This window comes from Copadichromis virginalis, linkage group LG8 (assembly GCF_057382275.1).
Source record: "Copadichromis virginalis isolate Kocher_CV1m ecotype Utaka linkage group LG8, C_Virginalis_male_GT1.1, whole genome shotgun sequence".
Classification (NCBI taxonomy): domain Eukaryota; kingdom Metazoa; phylum Chordata; class Actinopteri; order Cichliformes; family Cichlidae; genus Copadichromis; species Copadichromis virginalis.
This window is the reverse complement of record NC_140625.1, coordinates 20,837,806-20,856,468: the sequence shown is the minus strand read 5'-3', so window position 1 is coordinate 20,856,468 and position 18,663 is coordinate 20,837,806. Positions and strand designations below refer to the sequence as shown.

At 37.7% G+C, this 18,663-nt stretch overlaps 1 protein-coding gene across 2 annotated transcripts in view; it reads left to right on the top strand.

Annotated features, from left to right (window-relative positions):
- The window catches only part of adamts14 (ADAM metallopeptidase with thrombospondin type 1 motif, 14), a 57,208-nt gene that overhangs the window by 30,132 nt on the left and 8,413 nt on the right, over positions 1 to 18,663 (top strand). The window contains exons 6-15 of one of the 2 annotated variants that reach the window (XM_085466462.1): positions 4,875 to 5,022; positions 7,178 to 7,283; positions 12,598 to 12,741; positions 12,868 to 13,000; positions 13,237 to 13,350; positions 13,555 to 13,703; positions 16,591 to 16,763; positions 16,964 to 17,097; positions 17,903 to 18,026; positions 18,271 to 18,351. In XM_085466462.1, the coding sequence (XP_085322588.1) occupies positions 4,875 to 5,022; positions 7,178 to 7,283; positions 12,598 to 12,741; positions 12,868 to 13,000; positions 13,237 to 13,350; positions 13,555 to 13,703; positions 16,591 to 16,763; positions 16,964 to 17,097; positions 17,903 to 18,026; positions 18,271 to 18,351 (1,306 nt within the window). Of the gene's footprint in view, positions 1 to 4,874; positions 5,032 to 7,177; positions 7,284 to 12,597; positions 12,742 to 12,867; positions 13,001 to 13,236; positions 13,351 to 13,554; positions 13,704 to 16,590; positions 16,764 to 16,963; positions 17,098 to 17,902; positions 18,027 to 18,270; positions 18,352 to 18,663 lie in introns of both variants that reach the window. The other variant, XM_085466461.1, reaches the window with a different exon arrangement.

Here is an 18,663-nt window from a genome sequence, read left to right as displayed (position 1 = left end):
CATTTGAAACTACCCGGTTGTATTTTGAAAAGCTTAGTGGATAGATGAAGCTTGGGGAAAAGAAGAACCTGTTACATTTCAATGCAGATCCAAATTATTTTAAATTGTTTTCTTTACAACTGTTAAACAGAGCAAGGCCATGGTTGAAATAAGCTCTGACTGCTCTTCTACTTTCTAGTACCTGTTAACTTGCTTATTAACTTATTTATAGCGACCGTGAATCTCTCCCAGCAATAATGATTGGTAATTCTGATTGAGTACATAATTTAAGTGAAGTTAAATTATGAAACTAACATAAAAAATGAGAGTTCATAGCTTTACTGCTCCACTAAACCGACTTGAAGTGTAGAATCGAATAATTGATTATACCCTATGTGGTCACGGGAGGAAAGTTCTTTTCATCAGATTTTTTTTAAATCCTACTTGTTTCTCTTCAACTTTCCTTTGGAGAGAAAAGAAAAAACCAGTTTTAGAAAAACAATCTTCTCAAGTATTTGAGTGACAGGAGAATCAGGAAGAGCAGTGAAGATGAAAAACAGTTGAGATTTATATATGCAGTAATTTATACACTAAGCAAAGTTTTGTTTTGGAGCTTACAGCTGCTTTTTTGTTTCTTCTAGCTAACAACTTCTTAGGAAAAAAAGACGTACAGTGAGAAAAAGAGAAAAATATCAGTTTAAGATCATAAATTGGGGTCAGGCTGAGATGAAAGAAAGGCTGTTTCTCAGATGCTGAGTTTAACAAAACGTGTGCGAAAATAGTCGGTGTGATATTAGCATTTAATTGAGCTCAGTTGTCTGGTTAAAATAGATGTTTTTTGTATTTCTTTTGGGCAATACAGAACTGATTGCCTGATTATAAGAAAAGGTAACCTTAAAAAGCCCCCATTAAAACACTAAAGTTGATGCAAAAACATATTAAAGCCCAGTACCGGCACATACCATACATAAATAGTGAGGAAATAAATGAGTACATATTATATTAACATGATTGATGAAAGAAAGCGACGAATGAATATTGTACAAAAGCTCAGTCACTTTCACTTTTGCTCAGGCTTTCTTTAGTGTAATGAATGATTTAAATGTACTTGCACCATGTGGTAAATACTCACGTAACATATTAATAACATCAAATAAACAAGCAAAAAAAAAAAAAGCAAACTGGTCAATGCTAGCTGGTCAAATGATCTTCCATATCTTCAGTTTATAGAGTTGTACATCAGTATGTGTTTGTGTTTCTGTTCACCTCTCGCCACTTAATGCCAGTCTTGGCATATTTGCTCGTTATCAGCTGAACACATTATAATGAGGTATGAAATATCGTATATTATACATGTGGGGGCAGATGCTAGTGAGTCATTTGCTTTACGCACGTATCCATCTGTCCACAAGTGTCATATTACCTGCATGTCTGACTGATGCTGCTTGGAAACTGGGCATTTTTATTCAGCTTCTGTCTGTTTGTCAGAGCAGAGAGATGCTGTTTACCCAACACCAATTAGATGAGGTCCAACATGCTCTGTGTGTCACTGGCCCTGCTTGCAGCACCCACTCAGAAAATAAAGACAAAGTTTGGCCAGTTCCTCCTGGGTGCCTTCATTTCTCCTGGCCTCACATTGTGTGTGTCGGTGTGTGTAATAGTAGTAGGGTTATCAGTCTCCAGAGCAGTTCATCCAGAGCTGAATCTTATTGAGAAATTTTCTGTATATTTATGACACGAAATACAAACCACAATGCATTTATACTCCTTTACAGAAAAAACCCAAAACGGGACACTGGCAAAAACAGAAACAGTGTTTTTTTTACTGTGTTGGGCTGTCAGATCAGCCTCATTGGAGGGAAGGAACACCAAAGCCATCATTTCATGTTTTCATGATAATATTGGAGAAAATTGTTCAGTCAAGATTTTCATTTGGGTTATATTTGTTGGCCAACAAATGCAAGAACATATGATTCACAATATATATTTTTTAATGATCTAACCAGCGAGTGACCTCTCGTGCCACATGGATGTGGGCAGTTTGACTCACAATAGAAAGGAGCCAGATGAGCTCATACTAGGTTTATCTAAATATCTTGATAGCATTTTTGACACGATGGTGTCAAGAAAGACAAATAAAATTACAACAATACAAAGAGTAACATCAGTGGCAACACTATTTTTAAATTGTCTAAACAACTGAAAAAATACAGTAACATAATAATTTGTTACATTACTGTCTGTCTGTTTGTGACTGCTGGTAGACGTAGCAGGTTGAATTATAAAATGTACAGAGCTTTACTTTCTGCTCAGATTCAGCCAAATGCTGCAACCTCAACAAGTATTGCAAATGGATAATGATTCAAAGCATACTGCAAAAGCAACTGAAGAGTTTCTGAAGGTAAAGAAAGTGATAGTCTTCAATTGTCAAGTCAGTCTGTCTGATCTCAACCCAACAGAGCATGCTTTTCCAAATGCAGTGAATGCAGAGAGACCCAGAAACAAAGCTGGCAGCAGTAAAGAGACTTCAGGCAGTGATTGGCTACAAAGGTCTTGCTGAAGGTCTTTGGTCACATATTGTTTGTTTGATGTACAATTCATACTGGTGTCGTACAAGGCAAAAATACTAAAATTGTGTTTTGGTTCATTTAAAGGTACAGTGGGGCAAAAAAGTATTTAGTCAGCCACCGATTGTGCAAGTTCCCCCACTTAAAATGATGACAGAGGTCAGTAATTTGCACCAGAGGTACACTTCAACTGTGAGAGACAGAATGTGAAAAAAAAATCCATGAATCCACATGGTAGGATTTGTAAAGAATTTATTCGTAAATTAGGGTGGAAAATAAGTATTTGGTCACCTCAAACAAGGAAAATCTCTGGCTCTCACAGACCTGTAACGTCTTCTGTAAGACGCTTTTCTGTCCCCCACTCGTTACCTGTATGAATGGCACCTGTTTGAACCCATCATCTGTATAAAAGACACCTGTCCACAGCCTCAAACAGTCAGACTCCAAACCCCGCCATGGCCAAGACCAAAGAGCTCTCGAAGGACACCAGGAAAAGTATTGTAGACCTGCACCAGACTGGGAAGAGTGAATCTATAATAGGCAAGCAGCTTGGTGTGAAAAAATCAACTGTGGGAGCAATCATCAGAAAATGGAAGACATACAAGACCACTGATAATCTCCCTCGATCTGGGGCTCCAAGCAAAATCTCATCCCGTGGGGTCAAAATGATCATGAGAACGGTGAGCAAAGATCCCAGAACCACACGGGGGGACCTGGTGAATGACCTGCAGAGAGCTGGGACCAAAGTAACAAAGGTCACCATCAGTAACACACTACAACGGCAGGGAATCAAATCCCGCAGTGCCAGACGTGTTCCGCTGCTGAAGCCAGTGCATGTCCAGGCCCGTCTGAAGTTTGCCAGAGAGCACATGGATGATACAGCAGAGGATTGGGAGAATGTCATGTGGTCAGATGAAACCAAAGTAGAACTTTTTGGTATAAACCCAACTCGTCGTGTTTGGAGGAAGAAGAATACTGAGTTGCATCCCAAGAACACCATACCTACTGTGAAGCATGGGGGTGGAAACATCATGCTATGGGGCTGTTTTTCTGCCAAGGGGACAGGACGACTGATCCGTGTTAAGGACAGAATGAATGGGGCCATGTATCGTGAGATTTTGAGCCAAAACTCCTTCCATCAGTGAGAACTTTGAAGATGAAACGAGGCTGGGTCTTCCAACATGACAATGATCCAAAACACACCGCCCGGGCAACAAAGGAGTGGCTCCGTAAGAAGCATTTGAAAGTCCTGGAGTGGCCTAGCCAGTCTCCAGACCTCAACCCCATAGAAAATCTGTGGCGGGAGTTGAAAGTCCGTGTTGCTCGGCGACAGCCCCAAAACATCACTGCTCTCGAGAAGATCTGCATGGAGGAATGGGCCAAAATACCAGCTACTGTGTGTGCAAACCTGGTAAAGACCTATAGTAAATGTTTGACCTCTGTTATTGCCAACAAAGGTTATGTTACAAAGTATTGAGTTGTATTTTTGTTATTGACCAAATACTTATTTTCCACCCTGATTTACGAATAAATTCTTTACAAATCCTACCATGTGGATTCATGGATTTTTTTTTCACATTCTGTCTCTCACAGTTGAAGTGTACCTCTGGTGCAAATTACTGACCTCTGTCATCATTTTAGGTGTGGGAACTTGCACAATCGGTGGCTGACTAAATACTTTTTTGCCCCACTGTAGGTCTTTTTAAAAGTATATAGTTAGTGCAACACAGCTTGAATAGTGCTGTGTTTCTAGTGACATATTTCATAGCCTATCAAATAGAGTTGGTGGTATAGCCTGCTACTATTTCTGTCTAGTCGCTGGTAGACTTTTCTCAGCTACTGATCTCTTGAAATTTCTCATAAGTTGTTCAGTGTTGCAGACTCAGCTACTTCAGCTGCTAGTGAGCAGACAGGCTGTGTACCTGCCTGTGGGCTTGTGTTGTCTCAAGTTGTGTATCAACTAGAGGTTTGTTAGCCACTACAGCTCAAGTTACAAGTTACAAACCTATTAATTGTTTCATAATCACTGGCAATTTAGCAAAAAGTAAAACTAATACCTGTAATCCTAAAGGTTCCCCTGTTTTTCTAACCAACATGTCCCTTTTTGTCCTCAAATGCACAAAAAATACAACTTATTTTCAGCTATTTTCTTTGACAGTTTTTCAAATGACAGTACATCTACTGCACTGATGTAAAGGTAAAAGGGTGATGAGTCTTCTTTCATCTTAGAAAGAACCTTAACCGTTGTTAAGGCGAACGGCAGGGTTACCCTCCTATTTATTTTTACAGTCTGCTAACGTTTTTTTCTTGGTCCTGTTCATTCTGCAGTCCATAAGCCTGATCGAACGTGGCAACCCATCTCGCAGCCTGGAGCAGGTGTGCCGATGGGCCAACACGCAGCAGCGCCGCGACCCTGACCATGCCGAGTACCATGATCACGCCATCTTCCTCACAAGGCAAGATTTTGGTCCCGCAGGTATGCAAGGTACTGTATTTTTCTCGATCGAGGCCTGTGCAGACTGAGTGCTGATATCTGCTTCCATTCACAAAGGGGTTGGCTTCAAGTCTTGCCCAGGTAAGGTTGCTGGAAATATAAAAGTGGGGGCTGCAGCTGAGGTCTTGAACCCAATTCCGGAAATGGCAACCTCATGAGAAAATAACTGCTGAGTTGTTTCCAAAACCTTGCTGACTTGACATTGATGCCACCCTGGAAAAATGAAAAGTTGAGATACTGAAGAAGGTTTTTGGCATGTAGAGAAAAAACAGAACATGTTTGTTAGTTTGCCAGTTATATAAACTAATTGTTCTTTTTTTTACTCAGTGACTGTTGGAAAGTTCAGTTTGAACTTTTCTGTACTTTCAGTAGATTATTGTCAATCCAAATATTACTGTACATGTATGCAGTCATTTTGCAGCAAATTTGTGCTATACATGTTGTTCTCCTAGTTTTATGCCTCACCATTTGTTTCTTCTTTTCAGTCCTTCAAAACAAAATTTGAAGTGAACAGCCAAACCTGCAGAAAACACTGGGTCCCGAATGAACAAACCTCTGTGCTTGCATGCACTCGATATCTTGCACTGACCTGTGTATATTTTTAACTTTTATAGAGCACGTGTCATGTTTCGAGGACAGCCTGGGGCTACCTGGTTTGCTTGTCACACCTCTAGGTGTTACCATAGCTGCAGTTGTGTTGTGTTCATAACAAACCTAGTTTCTATGATACCTTGAGCTAGGTTGGGCTGAACCCTGTGCTGCATCTCAGGGTCACAAGCAGACCTCACACATTCTTGTGAAAGTTTAGCGGTGAGATGGTAGATTTTGTGTCCAAACAAGTAATGGGCTGTTGGGTAAATAGAGTAAGTTAATGGAGCAACAGGAGATGCAGAAAGTTGTCTTAAATGGTGTCATTAGGTGATATTGAGTTTGCCACGTTTTAAAAATGTTACCGATTAAATCCTCTGAAAGTGTTTTTGATCTGGTCTCCTTGGCACCAAAAGATTTAACATGATGTTCCCAAGATGTTCAGTGTTTGAGTTTATCAACCAGATGGCGGACACCACCTCTCTCCTCAATCTTCACATCAGCCATAGAGAAACACTTTTTTTTTTATTACTGTAGTAATTGCTGCACCTTTTTGCTTCAGTGTGCATAGCTCCAAATGGCTTTTCATGGGAATGTAATCAGCATTCTCCTGAATTCCTTTTATCTGCCTTTCAGATAAAGGGTCATGCTCCTCATCTGCTTTCATGTTTTGCAACTTCACTTTCAGTGTTAATATGTCCATTTTGTTTTCATTCATGAATAGAGCCTTTAGTCATTCTCTTCATAAAGGCATCGTCATCATGCTGTAGCTAAAGCTCACTCTGCTGTGACTGAAATAACCCACTGCAGACATTCAAATAACTTGACATGTACACATGGCTTTATCACCAGCTGTCTGCCTGCTGCATTTTCTGCTTTTTTACCTGCATGCCAAAAAAACAGTCTTCTGATGGTCAGAAAGCATGGAAATTATCTGAAAGCTGTGGCAAAAAAGAAGGCCAGAATGGGCGTGCTTCTGATCCAAGCTGATTTGCACTAAGCTGAATTGCTGCACACCTCTTGATCGAGTTATGTTTGATGTCTGTGCTTTGCTTAAAAGTTTGTCGTCCTCGTGAGCTGTGTGAAATGTTGTGGTACCAACCAGGTGTCTGCTGGGTAATAATGATGGCAGGCTTCTGAAACTGCTTTGGGAGTTTCTTTATGTTTGATATGCAAGCTGTGTAGAGCTACTGCTGCTATTGAGGGATTTGCTAGAAGTATTTTACCTCGGTTCGTTCACCTTAAATGAATGAAAGTGCCACTGTGTGAATGTAGCCTACTCTGATAAATCACAATGTAAACACACAGATATGTGGGGCTTTTTTTTTCATTGAAAGAAGCTGAGCAATCACCATCACTCTCTTTATAACTCACACACACTCAAGAGCCAGTGTGACAGCCAGCTGCTCACCAAAAAGAGATTAAAACCTTCACAATGAATGCAATTACTCCATATTTAGAAATCTTTTTCCACTTCGTTGCACTGCATGAGAATGTCACCACTTTCATTCTTGATTATCAGGGCTGTGTGGTCTTTTGTGTCGCTCAGGGTATGCTCCAGTGACGGGGATGTGCCACCCACTGAGGAGCTGCACTCTGAACCATGAGGATGGCTTCTCCTCTGCCTTTGTGGTTGCTCATGAAACCGGCCATGTGTGAGTAATGGCATCATGATGAATGCCCAGCAGGGCCACTCACAACATCTTTCTGTGTGCATTTAAGTTAATAGTTTTTGTGTGATTGTAGTTTGTGAACATAAACAGTGATCTGTTGTTGTGAAAAAGCATTTAATCTGATCTCCAGCTGCGTTTTACACATAAATATGAAAGCAGTATTTTTTTTAACATTGTGCTTTCTGTGCCTTTTGTGTAGACACAAAACATGAGAACGGGAAGAATTCATTTTTTGTGCTTAAGTTAACCTGTGGTTAACCAGTATATACTTTAACCATTATGCGATCAATACATCTACTCCTGCTGTCAAGGTCAATGGTTGCTAAGGTAGCAACAGGCTAAAAGTTACTGTAGCAACAGGCTGAATGTATTCAATAAATGTATGGAGCTGCTTATTAACAGTTATAGTGCTATACAAAAGTCTTTAGTAACCCCTCATAATATGTTGGAGGGAAAATGGAAAATAGGTGCACTGACTTATTGAAACACGTGAAAAAACGCAGACTCATGGAAAGTTAGTACAGCTTTAATGAGCTTTAAGATTAGTATTTGGCATTACCACCTTTATTGTTCAAAACAGACTCTTTTAGACAAACTCTTGTAAGAACACAGTGAATACATTTTTTTCTGTGTTCATAATTCCATAAATTTTAGATAGAGACTCCCCAACACCACAGATTAAAATGCCAAACCACGACAGAGCCTCCACTGTCTTTCACAGATGGTTCTTGACACTTGACACTCACCAATGAGCTTGTCACATGACATTTTGGAATGGGGATATTTATATTTTTTAACTTGAGCGTTTATTTGAGTGTTTCTCAGTTCAATAAATCTCTATTTATCTAAAGGGTATAAAAAAAATAGTGAAGAAAACAAGCTTTTTTGCTTGATTTAATGAATAAAAATAACTGTAAGCAAACTAGTGACAAAGATACTTGGGCAGGTTGTCATATTATAGAACTATAGAAAATAGAGATGCACCAGGTGGAAGCTGTGGCTGAATATAGTATTCAAGAAATAGGAATGTAATATCTAAACGGTCTGTGCTCATTTGAGCCTCACATCTAATTGAATTAAATGTACAGTCGAGGCATGCAGTATGCTCACCACTTTTATGTGATAGACAAATCATACTATGACTTGTGAAGGCAAAACAGGATAAATGCTTGTGGTACATTTAAGTTAAGCACCAAAGACAAATGGTCAGGCACGACATTCTCATAATAAATCAGATAAAATACTGCAACTAATTATTTCTGCATTTGTGCGATTGAAATGAATTCGAAATGTGTGTGCAGTGACACCATTTGAAAGATTTGGCCGAAATAATTTTGAGTGAATATCCATATATGTTCTGGCAATTATTTCATGGTTTAGGATTCTTCCCATCCATCACACCACTGGGACAGGTCCTGTGTCATCTATTTGCTGGATTTTTTCCTATTTCTGAGAAAAACGACTTTCTGTTCCTCTGTTGCCACTTCCTCTTTAGTCTTCCACTTGTCCAGTTTCTTCAAATTTTTTAAGGACTCACTGCACACCATGCTGAAATATGCCAAGTTTTCAGTTAATAGTTCTTTGGGAACCTCTTGGTGCAAAAAATCCAGAAACTTTATGCCTGTCACACTGTGTCACTTTTGGCATTTTTGTAGATTCAGCTAAAAAAACAAAAAGGGGGAAAAATCATGTATTTTTGTAACTGGCTGCTAGTAACAAAGTGCCCAAGGACACAAGGTTTTTTCATATTTGATTTATTCGTAGGTCAGTGTCATGTGGCTTAACAAAAAAATAGACGAGCAAAAAACGAAAAAGGTCCTTAATGTGAATTAGGGGAGCGAACTGCATTCACAGCATTTATAACTGTGTCAGTGACTGAAAAACTTAATAAAACGGGGGAACACAGATGCTATAATAATAATGTGCAATGCTTTTTAAAATAATTTTAAGAGTTTGAGTGCCAGGATCTTTTTTTAAATGTATTTATAATTTATTTATTTTTTAAATTTAAAACCAGACAGTTTAGATTGTCACATGATATATTTTCAGCAGATGGACTGACTCTGTCAAAAATCTCCTGAAACCCTCTCCACAGCTGACTCATCAACCAACAGGATATACAGGACTCTGCATGCAACAACGCATGACAAGAAAGCTCAGGATGAAAGTCTTCTTTGCTTTTTCATAACCTACCCATTAGAAAACATGTTAAAAACCGAGCAATATATACATCATATATTTTACACTGTTAGTGTTTGATATTAAAATGTGATTGTTTTACTCAATTATTCATCATGACTCAGAATGTCAAGTTGTTTTTTAAAAAATTCAAACAATTTAGACGAGAATGGTTTGAATATATTTTGCCTGTTTCTTTTATCGAAAATGATTGATTGAAGTTTTATATTCTGCTTCAGTAAGTGGTTGAGGCGTGAGGCACGAGCCTATGAATGCAGAACTATTCTGCAACAGACATAGTCAGAGGTAGTTGGATTGGTGTCATTGCACCCTGCAGAGTTTTTAATTGCACCAGTTAATTGCAGGTGCAATTATCGTTGCTTTGCAAAACAACACCTGTAGAAAGTGAAACCCACTTGATTTCTTTTTTCTCTTTTGTTTTTCTTTGTATTTTCCTGCCAGAAGCAGTCAGATCTGAGCAGCATTTCGTCTGAAATACATTTATTTTTTGCATATGGGGCATGGATTTATTACACGGCAAAGCCTTTTATCAGATATGTTTAAAAACAACCTCTTGTTTTGAGTCCAAGTTTGCCTCTTTTTTAGTTTGACCTTAGTTAGTTTTACAGCATCGTTGTTTTTCTGCGATTCAAACACCTGCTGACCTCACAGCAGTCATCATGGGATAAGATCACATCTAATCATCTGCGACCTGTTTGTGTCTTCATGGCTGTGTGGGCTTATTTGTGGCCTCCTCAATCCAAACACATGAGAGCTAGCTGAAATGAAAGCTACACATTTCCAGTAGGTGTGAATATGAGTTTGCGCTCTGTAAAAGACTGGCAACCTCTCCACTATATTCTCTTCCTTATGACCAGTGCACACAGGGACCAGCTTAAGCTTTTTGTGACTCTTTAATAAAGGTAATAGAAGTTAAATGAAAGAATATATTATATATCAAAAATATTGTTGTCACTGACAGCAGTAATATTGCCATGATATATTATTAGGTATTATTTTCAAACCCCTTAAAGGCAGTATTTCAGTTATTTGTTGGGAGCAAGACACAACTGATGTATTCTTAACTAACAGCTGAAGACTGTTCCTTTGGTTTTGTCCACTTGTCTTAAACTACATGTGGATATCCTGCTGTGATGCTGCATTTTCAGTGTTTCAATAACTCGTGAAAAAGAAGAAAAGAAGGCAATTATTTTGTTGGCATTCAAATACAGTGTCCACAAAGCTTCACCAACTTGATAGTTCAATTTAGAGCTTACCTCCCCTGTTAATCGAGCTTCTGTACTTTCTTACTGGAGGTTGGTGTTCCTGGAGCGCAGCTTTAATGAGGCTTGCAATTACTCTATATCAAATAAACAACAGTAAAAAAATTTAACATTTAAAAAGCACAGCTTCCATAAAAATGTCTAAGGGAATCATAAGTCCGATGCTGATAACCACCTGCACATGCACTCTCCTCTAATCTCACTTGTCCAGCATTTAGCCTGCTTTGACCATGCCTGTTGTTGTAAAGCATTATCTGTCCAGTTTCTATCAGTTAAGCCACTAACTTATCGCTCAAAGAAATATTTCAACATTTTAGAAAATAGTTTTTCTTTGTTGCATAATGTTAAAAGACAACATTTTGATTGTTTTTATGATAAATTTTTATCTACCACTGGCAGCCACCCCCATAACTTTATACAATAATCAAAGCGTATAAACAATATGGCTGTTTTATAGTTTCCAGGCAGCAGAGCTTCTAGGAGATTATTGGTTAGAGATTCTGGTGCAATAAAATAGCAAAGTGACATTTTTACACTTGTATGATTTAACTCTTACATACTGTTCACATTTTAATTCTTCACAGTATTGTCCCAGTCAGCTTTGCTGGGTCAAGAATTCTCTCATAAAAAGTGTTTGTTCCGCATTTTGAACTGCAAATCTATTCAGACGTATAAATATTCCATCTGACGTTAATAAACAGATGATTAATGAATTCATTTACAGCAGGGAGACCATAATTTTTTGATTTTACAGCATTTGTTTTAGTTGGGAAAACATCTACTATCACAAAATATCATGTCCTGTTTTACCCAAAACATAAAAACATAAAATAAACCTAACTATAACCTCTATGGGGACCTATGCAGTGGTTGTGGGAATACAGACAGTGTCAAGGTTCCCCTTGAGGTATTCCACCAAACAAAATAAAACATCAAAAATCACAGGAAAAAAAAAAGAAAAAAACCCCACACGGAGACAGAGACAACACAGTATCGAGATTTCCTAAAACCACAAAAGTTTCTTAAGCAGACACACGGTGATAGATCTAAAATCCATCTGAATGGATACAGTTCAAGTCAAATTTAACCCATAATATTGTCAATTCACAAAAACTTGTATAACTTGTATGTTATGGCATTTTTAATATTTTCATTTTGGGAAAAGTCATCAATTTTTAGGATAAAATAGTAAGATGTTTTTAATGCTATCAAATGTCAACAGTATGTAACAGTTTAATAAGTGCTGTAGCATTAGTGTGATAGTAGTGACTCAGTAATGTGTGTGTAGGCTGATTTTTTTTTTCTACCTTTGGGAAAGAGCCTGTTGCTCTTGCCATTCTCCATGCAAATCTATATTTGCTGTCTGCTACCTGTACCTTCATAATTAGCATATAGACAAGTGAATTCAGATTTTATTCCATGTAAATAATAATTAAAGAGTACTTGAAGTTATTTTTTAAATTGTTTAATTTGTAGACGTTAATGTTTTATAAATTGATGTTTCTGTGTATGTTCTACATCTATACTGACAGCTGTTATCCGAACTGCTTCAAATGTCACACGCGTATTGCTGGGGAACCTGCTGTGACTTAGATAAAATCGAACAAGCTTGTAATTTTGAAAAGAACTAAAAGAATTATGATAGCTGACAGTTTCCAAATTTCAATCAGTGTTTAGAAAGTGCAGAGGTGCAGTACACAACTCTGCTTACTCCTACACAATCCTGTTGTATTCGTAGTGCATAACAACAGAAAGAATTCAGAAAATATTGTTTGCTGTGACTTTATCTCTTGCCGTGATCACAATCTATGCTCTTCTGTGCTTTTGCCCTTCAGGTTGGGTATGGAGCATGATGGCCAAGGGAATCGTTGTGCTGATGAGACCAGCATGGGTAGCATCATGGCACCACTTGTCCAAGCAGCTTTTCACCGCTATCACTGGTCACGTTGCAGCAAGCAGGAGCTCAACAGATACATCCAGTATGTTTGCTCTTTGCACAGCTGTTGTGTAAATTAATTTGTTCCTTCTCTTTTCATATGTGGTCTGCTCCTGACCTCGCATTGCATATAACATTTATGTCCTTATTATTCTTATTGCTTCCTCAGCTCCTATGACTGCTTGCTGGATGATCCCTTTGAACATAAGTGGCCCAAGCTTCCTGAGCTCCCTGGAATAAATTATTCAATGGATGAACAGTGCCGCTTTGATTTTGGTGTTGGTTATAAAATGTGCACTGCTGTAAGTAAGCTTTGTGGCCCCAATATATATATATTTATTCATTTGAATTATTTATTTATTCTACCATATAATAACCACATAATTAAAATAATTAGAATAGTCAACAATTTTTAATCAGTATTTTTTAATGCTGCAAAGGAGTAAGTTCTGTTTTTTAACAGGGAAAAACTGTGTTTGCTTATCTATGTTTCCAAAAAGAATTAGTGCTCAGATTTGCTGTTTAATTGCTCATTTAGTTTCGAACCTACGACCCCTGCAAGCAGCTGTGGTGCAGCCACCCTGACAACCAGTACTTTTGTAAAACTAAAAAAGGTCCTCCTGTGGATGGAACAGAGTGTGCACCAGGAAAGGTAGGAAATGTCTCTGAATCATCTGTAATTTTATTTTTTCTTTACAATAATTGCTAAGTGGAACTCTCTAAAAATAGGAAGCGGAAATAAAGTTTCGGAGCAATATTTTCAGAGAAGCCAAATGTCATCAGTTTGGACTTGTTGACCTTTCTTTTCTTCTTCCTTTCCACCTGTCTCTCATTTTTAATGGACACTGATTTTCAGTGGTGCTTCAAGGGTCATTGCATCTGGCGAACCAGCCAGGAGCCTCAGGGCCATGATGGAAGTTGGAGTTCCTGGTCAAAGTTTGGCTCTTGCTCCAGAACATGTGGAGGTGGAATTCGCTCCCGCAGCAGACTGTGCAACAATCCTCCGTGAGTGCTACAGCAACAAGGAAGCTGAATCTATGTCGCAAAACTAAGAAAAAAACAGAAAATAAAACAGCTATACAGATAGTGAAAAAATAGTATTTGATCACACAGTATCATCAGTATCAGTATTCATCTAAAAGATGTTAATGTACTATATAAGTGTAAATGAAGAGCTTCGGGGACGTTTTTTTAATCCAGTCCTGGGTTTGTTAAGCTTGACTTAGATTTGGTTTCATTAATTTATTTATAAAACTATAAAAACCTCATACTGCGTTTATACTATTAATGAAGAGAAAGGTCAAAGTGAGGTGTTATGATGGTGTAATAGAATTAAATGTGATTTCATTGTATTTTAACAGTGTAACTTTAACAACAACAGCTGTTTACAGGAAAGAAGAAATATTATAATGTAAGTAATTTTAAGTAGTACAGAAGTTAAGTGGTGCATTTTACAGGAAAGGAGACACAAAAGATAATGAAAATGATTTTAAGGAGGATGTAAGTCATTTTAACTAGAGTAAAAAACTTACAATAATTATGATTGCATCTCTAATACTACGCGTTGTTTGTTGAAGTTAAATTTTGAAGTGTCAGCTTTCACATTCTGGCCATTACCGTTTTAGGATTTTCTTTGTTTGTTTGTTTTTAATCAGAAACAAAGAAAGGAATTACACATACTCGATGCTAATGCAGTATCAGCTTGTAAAAGACAAGGCAGCCAAACCCTAAAACAGGCTCTCATGCCCTATTTTATTGTATATTTTATTTAAATGGGATCATGACTTACAGAATGAACAAAGCTTGTACGCAACCTGTTATATTAAAAAAATCTAACTTTCGGTAAATCAAACTAGTGTTTGCTGAGACCATAGAGCATATCTAACATACAGTAGCAGTCACTGCCACCTTATTTCTTTTTGCAGCCAGAGCTCTTTGCCCCCAGCTGGTTATTAGAAATAATGTATTTACTCATTACCCAACAGAAACACTGATTTTTCCAGCTGAGGTTAGCTGACATAATCAGTGACTGCATTCCATTTAGGTTTTCATTTTACTGAGATCTCAGAATCAGAATCAAAATCATTATTGTCATTAAAGCAATGAAACTTTTAACAGTGAAATTGAGGTGCAATTTTCTCAGTGGACAGATTTGATCTGCTCTGCAATGTGTTTTAATTTTAGATAAGATTTAAGTGTGCAGATTCTTTTGTTGATGTTCTTTCATTAACTGTAATAAAGACACATTCCTAACCAACTTTAAGGCTAAAATCAGATGACCTGTTCACGCGTAATGCACTCTGTGTTGGCCTTTTGTGTAAATTACATAGGAACTAGTCTGGAATTTTAAATCTGGAGTTTGGGAGTAAATTAAATCATCCATGTAAACTCAAAAAGTTTACATGGATGATCCTTTTTCGAGAGTGCAACATGTGATTCGCATGATACAAAAGCAAAAGGTAAAAACTAAAGGAAATTGCAGATAATAACAAGACAGCTTCAACTTCAAAAAATTTACTTTCTTTTTTTCTTATACTCAACTGGTAGAAAAGTTGTCACTCAGTGCTTTAATCAGAGCTTGTCAGTAAAGCAGATTGATTTCTTGCATGAACTGCACAACAACATACCGTGACAAATAGTATGTAGGCCATAATGTAGTCTGCTGATATATGGGATTGATTAGCACAACAGACAGTTTGATTTTCCATTGCAGGAAAGGTACTGGTGTAAATCGTGACATTATTTACAGCATGATGTTTCAGTTAGAGATTTCTGACATTGTTGTCCCCTTAGATATAGTTCTGGCTCATTGGGGCTCATTGAATGAATTGGAGGTGTTCTTACAGGTGTTCTGACATCAGTAACTCAAACCTCTGGCAAATTAAACTTTTACAATAAAAGACAATAACTGTACAAATAGCACTGAAGTGTTAATGGTTAGTTGTATGCAAACATCTGGATACCCTTGAGAAAATAATATCTTGTTAACTTAAGATGTGAAAATCTGTCTTTCATTAAAAGTCAGTGCACTATTACTTATTATGTTTAGATGAAATGAAAATAAATTAACTTTGTGGACCTGGCTGAGGATTTGTAAGTCAATCCCACTGATGTGCGACAGCCAATTGCACTGGAAACTGGAAAGTTTCCTGCAGTCCTTCCAGAAAGTCAAACAGAAAAGTGATTTTTAGCATGTTGTGTGTTCAGAACAACATGGTACAGCATCATTGGCTTCTTATTGTGTTTTTTTTGAGCAGTTCCTGAGCAATTTGTGGTGGGGTGTGCATGCTATAGGAAGCTATATGAATTATTATTATAACATTTTGTAGTTGTGTGCTGTGATATCAGCGACAGAGCATGTTATGCTAAGTATTCACCTTTTGGGTTCCTAAACGTTTGTGCCTGGAACATTTTTAATTTTTTTAAAAATGTTTTAAAGATTTCAACACGTTTCTTTTTAATGTTTCTTGGCTAAAGTGATTTTATTTGTATTGTTTGACTTGAAAAAAACAAACAAAAGCAAAGTGTCTATTCTAGGTCAAAAATTTGCATACAGCTTTGGTGTATTACAATTTCAATTACAGAATTCAAACATATTCTTTAGGCTTTTTTAAATATCCATATTCTTTTTTAAAGCTAGGAGGATGGATCAGGTTTCAAATATTTAATAGTAATACACTTACAAATGATTTTAGCCTAAGGAGCTTGGACAGAAAAGCGTCTGGAATTCTTTAAGTTGCTTGAAGATGTTTCCTCTCATATAAGAAGCTTCTTCAGTTACAGACTAATTTTAGTCTTGTTCAATTACAGCCCAAAAAAAATGACATTTGAATCTTTGGGAACATTATGAAGGAAGTTTGCTCAACAGCATCATGTTTTTGTCCTTGATCAGACCTGCCTACGGTGGTAGAGATTGCCCCGGGTCTGCGTTTGACTACCAGATGTGCAACACAGAGGAGTGTGCAGGCCCTTACGAGGACTTCCGTGCTCAGCAGTGCGTCCAGAGAAGCAACAAATACCATAAAAACATCAAGCACACCTGGCTGCCTTATGAGCACCCAGATGGTAAGAGCTGGCTCTCCGCTTCATTGGTGAGCTTGAAAGTTTTCTGCACAGCAGCAAGAGGACAGATGGTAGTTGCATTAGCAGCTTTTCACAGGAACATTAAGAGTCATGGAGGTGTTATCAGACTGTCAGAGCTTGCGGATGTCTTTATCACATTTGATAATCAGGGTGTGTATGAATGTGTTTTCATGTGCTTTCAGAGGCCCGTAAATGTGAGCTGAGCTGTCAGTCAAAGGAAACGGGAGAGGTGGTATCTATGAACCAGGTGATGCATGATGGGACTAGATGCAGCTACTTAGACCCATTCAGTGTTTGCGCTCGAGGAGAGTGCCTGGTAAGCGTTTGCTCAAAAACATAAACTTTGACATATTTAAGACATAATGAGATAATCAGGCACGTCTTGTGGTTTATACTACAACACAACAAAAAGTCAGTGACCTTAAGTCTTCAGACTTTGCATTTATATCATTTTGCACTGGGAAGGTCAGTCATCCAAGATACAATTAGCAGTAAGCTGTTTACATTTTAAATTAAATGGAATAGATTTTGTCTTAGGGTTTGAAATTCATAATTGGCAAATTTTTGAGAGTATTTTGCCTTTTTTAACAATAGTTTCTAAAGTACACTATCAATTTTAAAATAAAGAAATTAAAAGCTATATATAAGAGCAATTTTATTCTGTTTTCACACCTCAAAATAAATCCTATGTTTTATTAATGCACTATCTATGCATTGCTTTACACCAGAGGTCACACTGCTGTGACCTTTAGTAGATTCTATTTTAATGATGGCAATGTTGTTTAAAATTATATATAGATATTTAATTACTGAAGTGTAAGTGAATTGAATAGAATACATCACCTTTTGCCCCTTGACATGGTATTTATTTTGGCTCCATTTTCACCTTAGGCCCAGTGTGGCAGCGTTGTAGAGAAGACAGTCAGTGTTTTGGTTACTCTTTTGTTATGTCTAGACATGTTTCCAATATGCAGTATATTTTACAAGGCACCGTCCAAATCAGACATGTGCTTTGTCCTTCCGTGGCATCATTCTCCCAGCAAAACAATCTGCGTCTCTGTAAAAGTCAGTCACAGTGTTCCACTGATGTGATTGACTGGCTGTGCCTTTTCTCCTTACAGCATGTAGGCTGTGACAAGGAAGTTGGGTCTTACAAGCAAGAGGATAAATGTGGAGTTTGTGAAGGAGACAACTCTCACTGCCGCACTGTGAAGCTGACACTCACCAAGACCCCTAAAAAGAACGGTAACTATCAACTGCAGGGGCAGGACAGCCGTGAAATGGATGTTAACCCTTAGCTAAGAATGAATTTAATGACTAGTTCTTCTATATTTTAGCCACAGTCTACCTATGTACCAGCCTTTATCATCAATCAAAACCCTGTCTTATTATCTTGATTTAGAAATAATTGGCTTCTTTAGAGCCCCCCAAAAATACAACTTGTTTAAAGTGCCGGGCTAAACTGTGCTCTTTCTTTTTGCCTTGTTAGGAATGCTGAAAATGTTTGACATCCCAATAGGGGCCCGCCACATAGTCATTGAGGAGAACGAGACCTCCCCTCATATAATTGGTGAGTGCGTCCCACATTTTTGTCATGTGTGGAAACATCTGATGCTTTTGACTGAAAATAATAGGGCTGGTTTGTGAACAGAATTAGAAGTCAAGGGGTTTGTAAACCAGATTGCAACATATTTTCTTAATAAGAAAGAGATTTCAGAGTCAGCTCACAGAAAGTATCTGAGGTTTCTTTGATGGAAGTAAAATTTACAGAATAGTGATTAAGTGAATAAGGGGGGAATTATTAGGAATAATATGACCTAATAGCATCTTATAGAAACTTTATAGGGATTTTATAGGTTTTGCAGACAACTTCACGATCTAT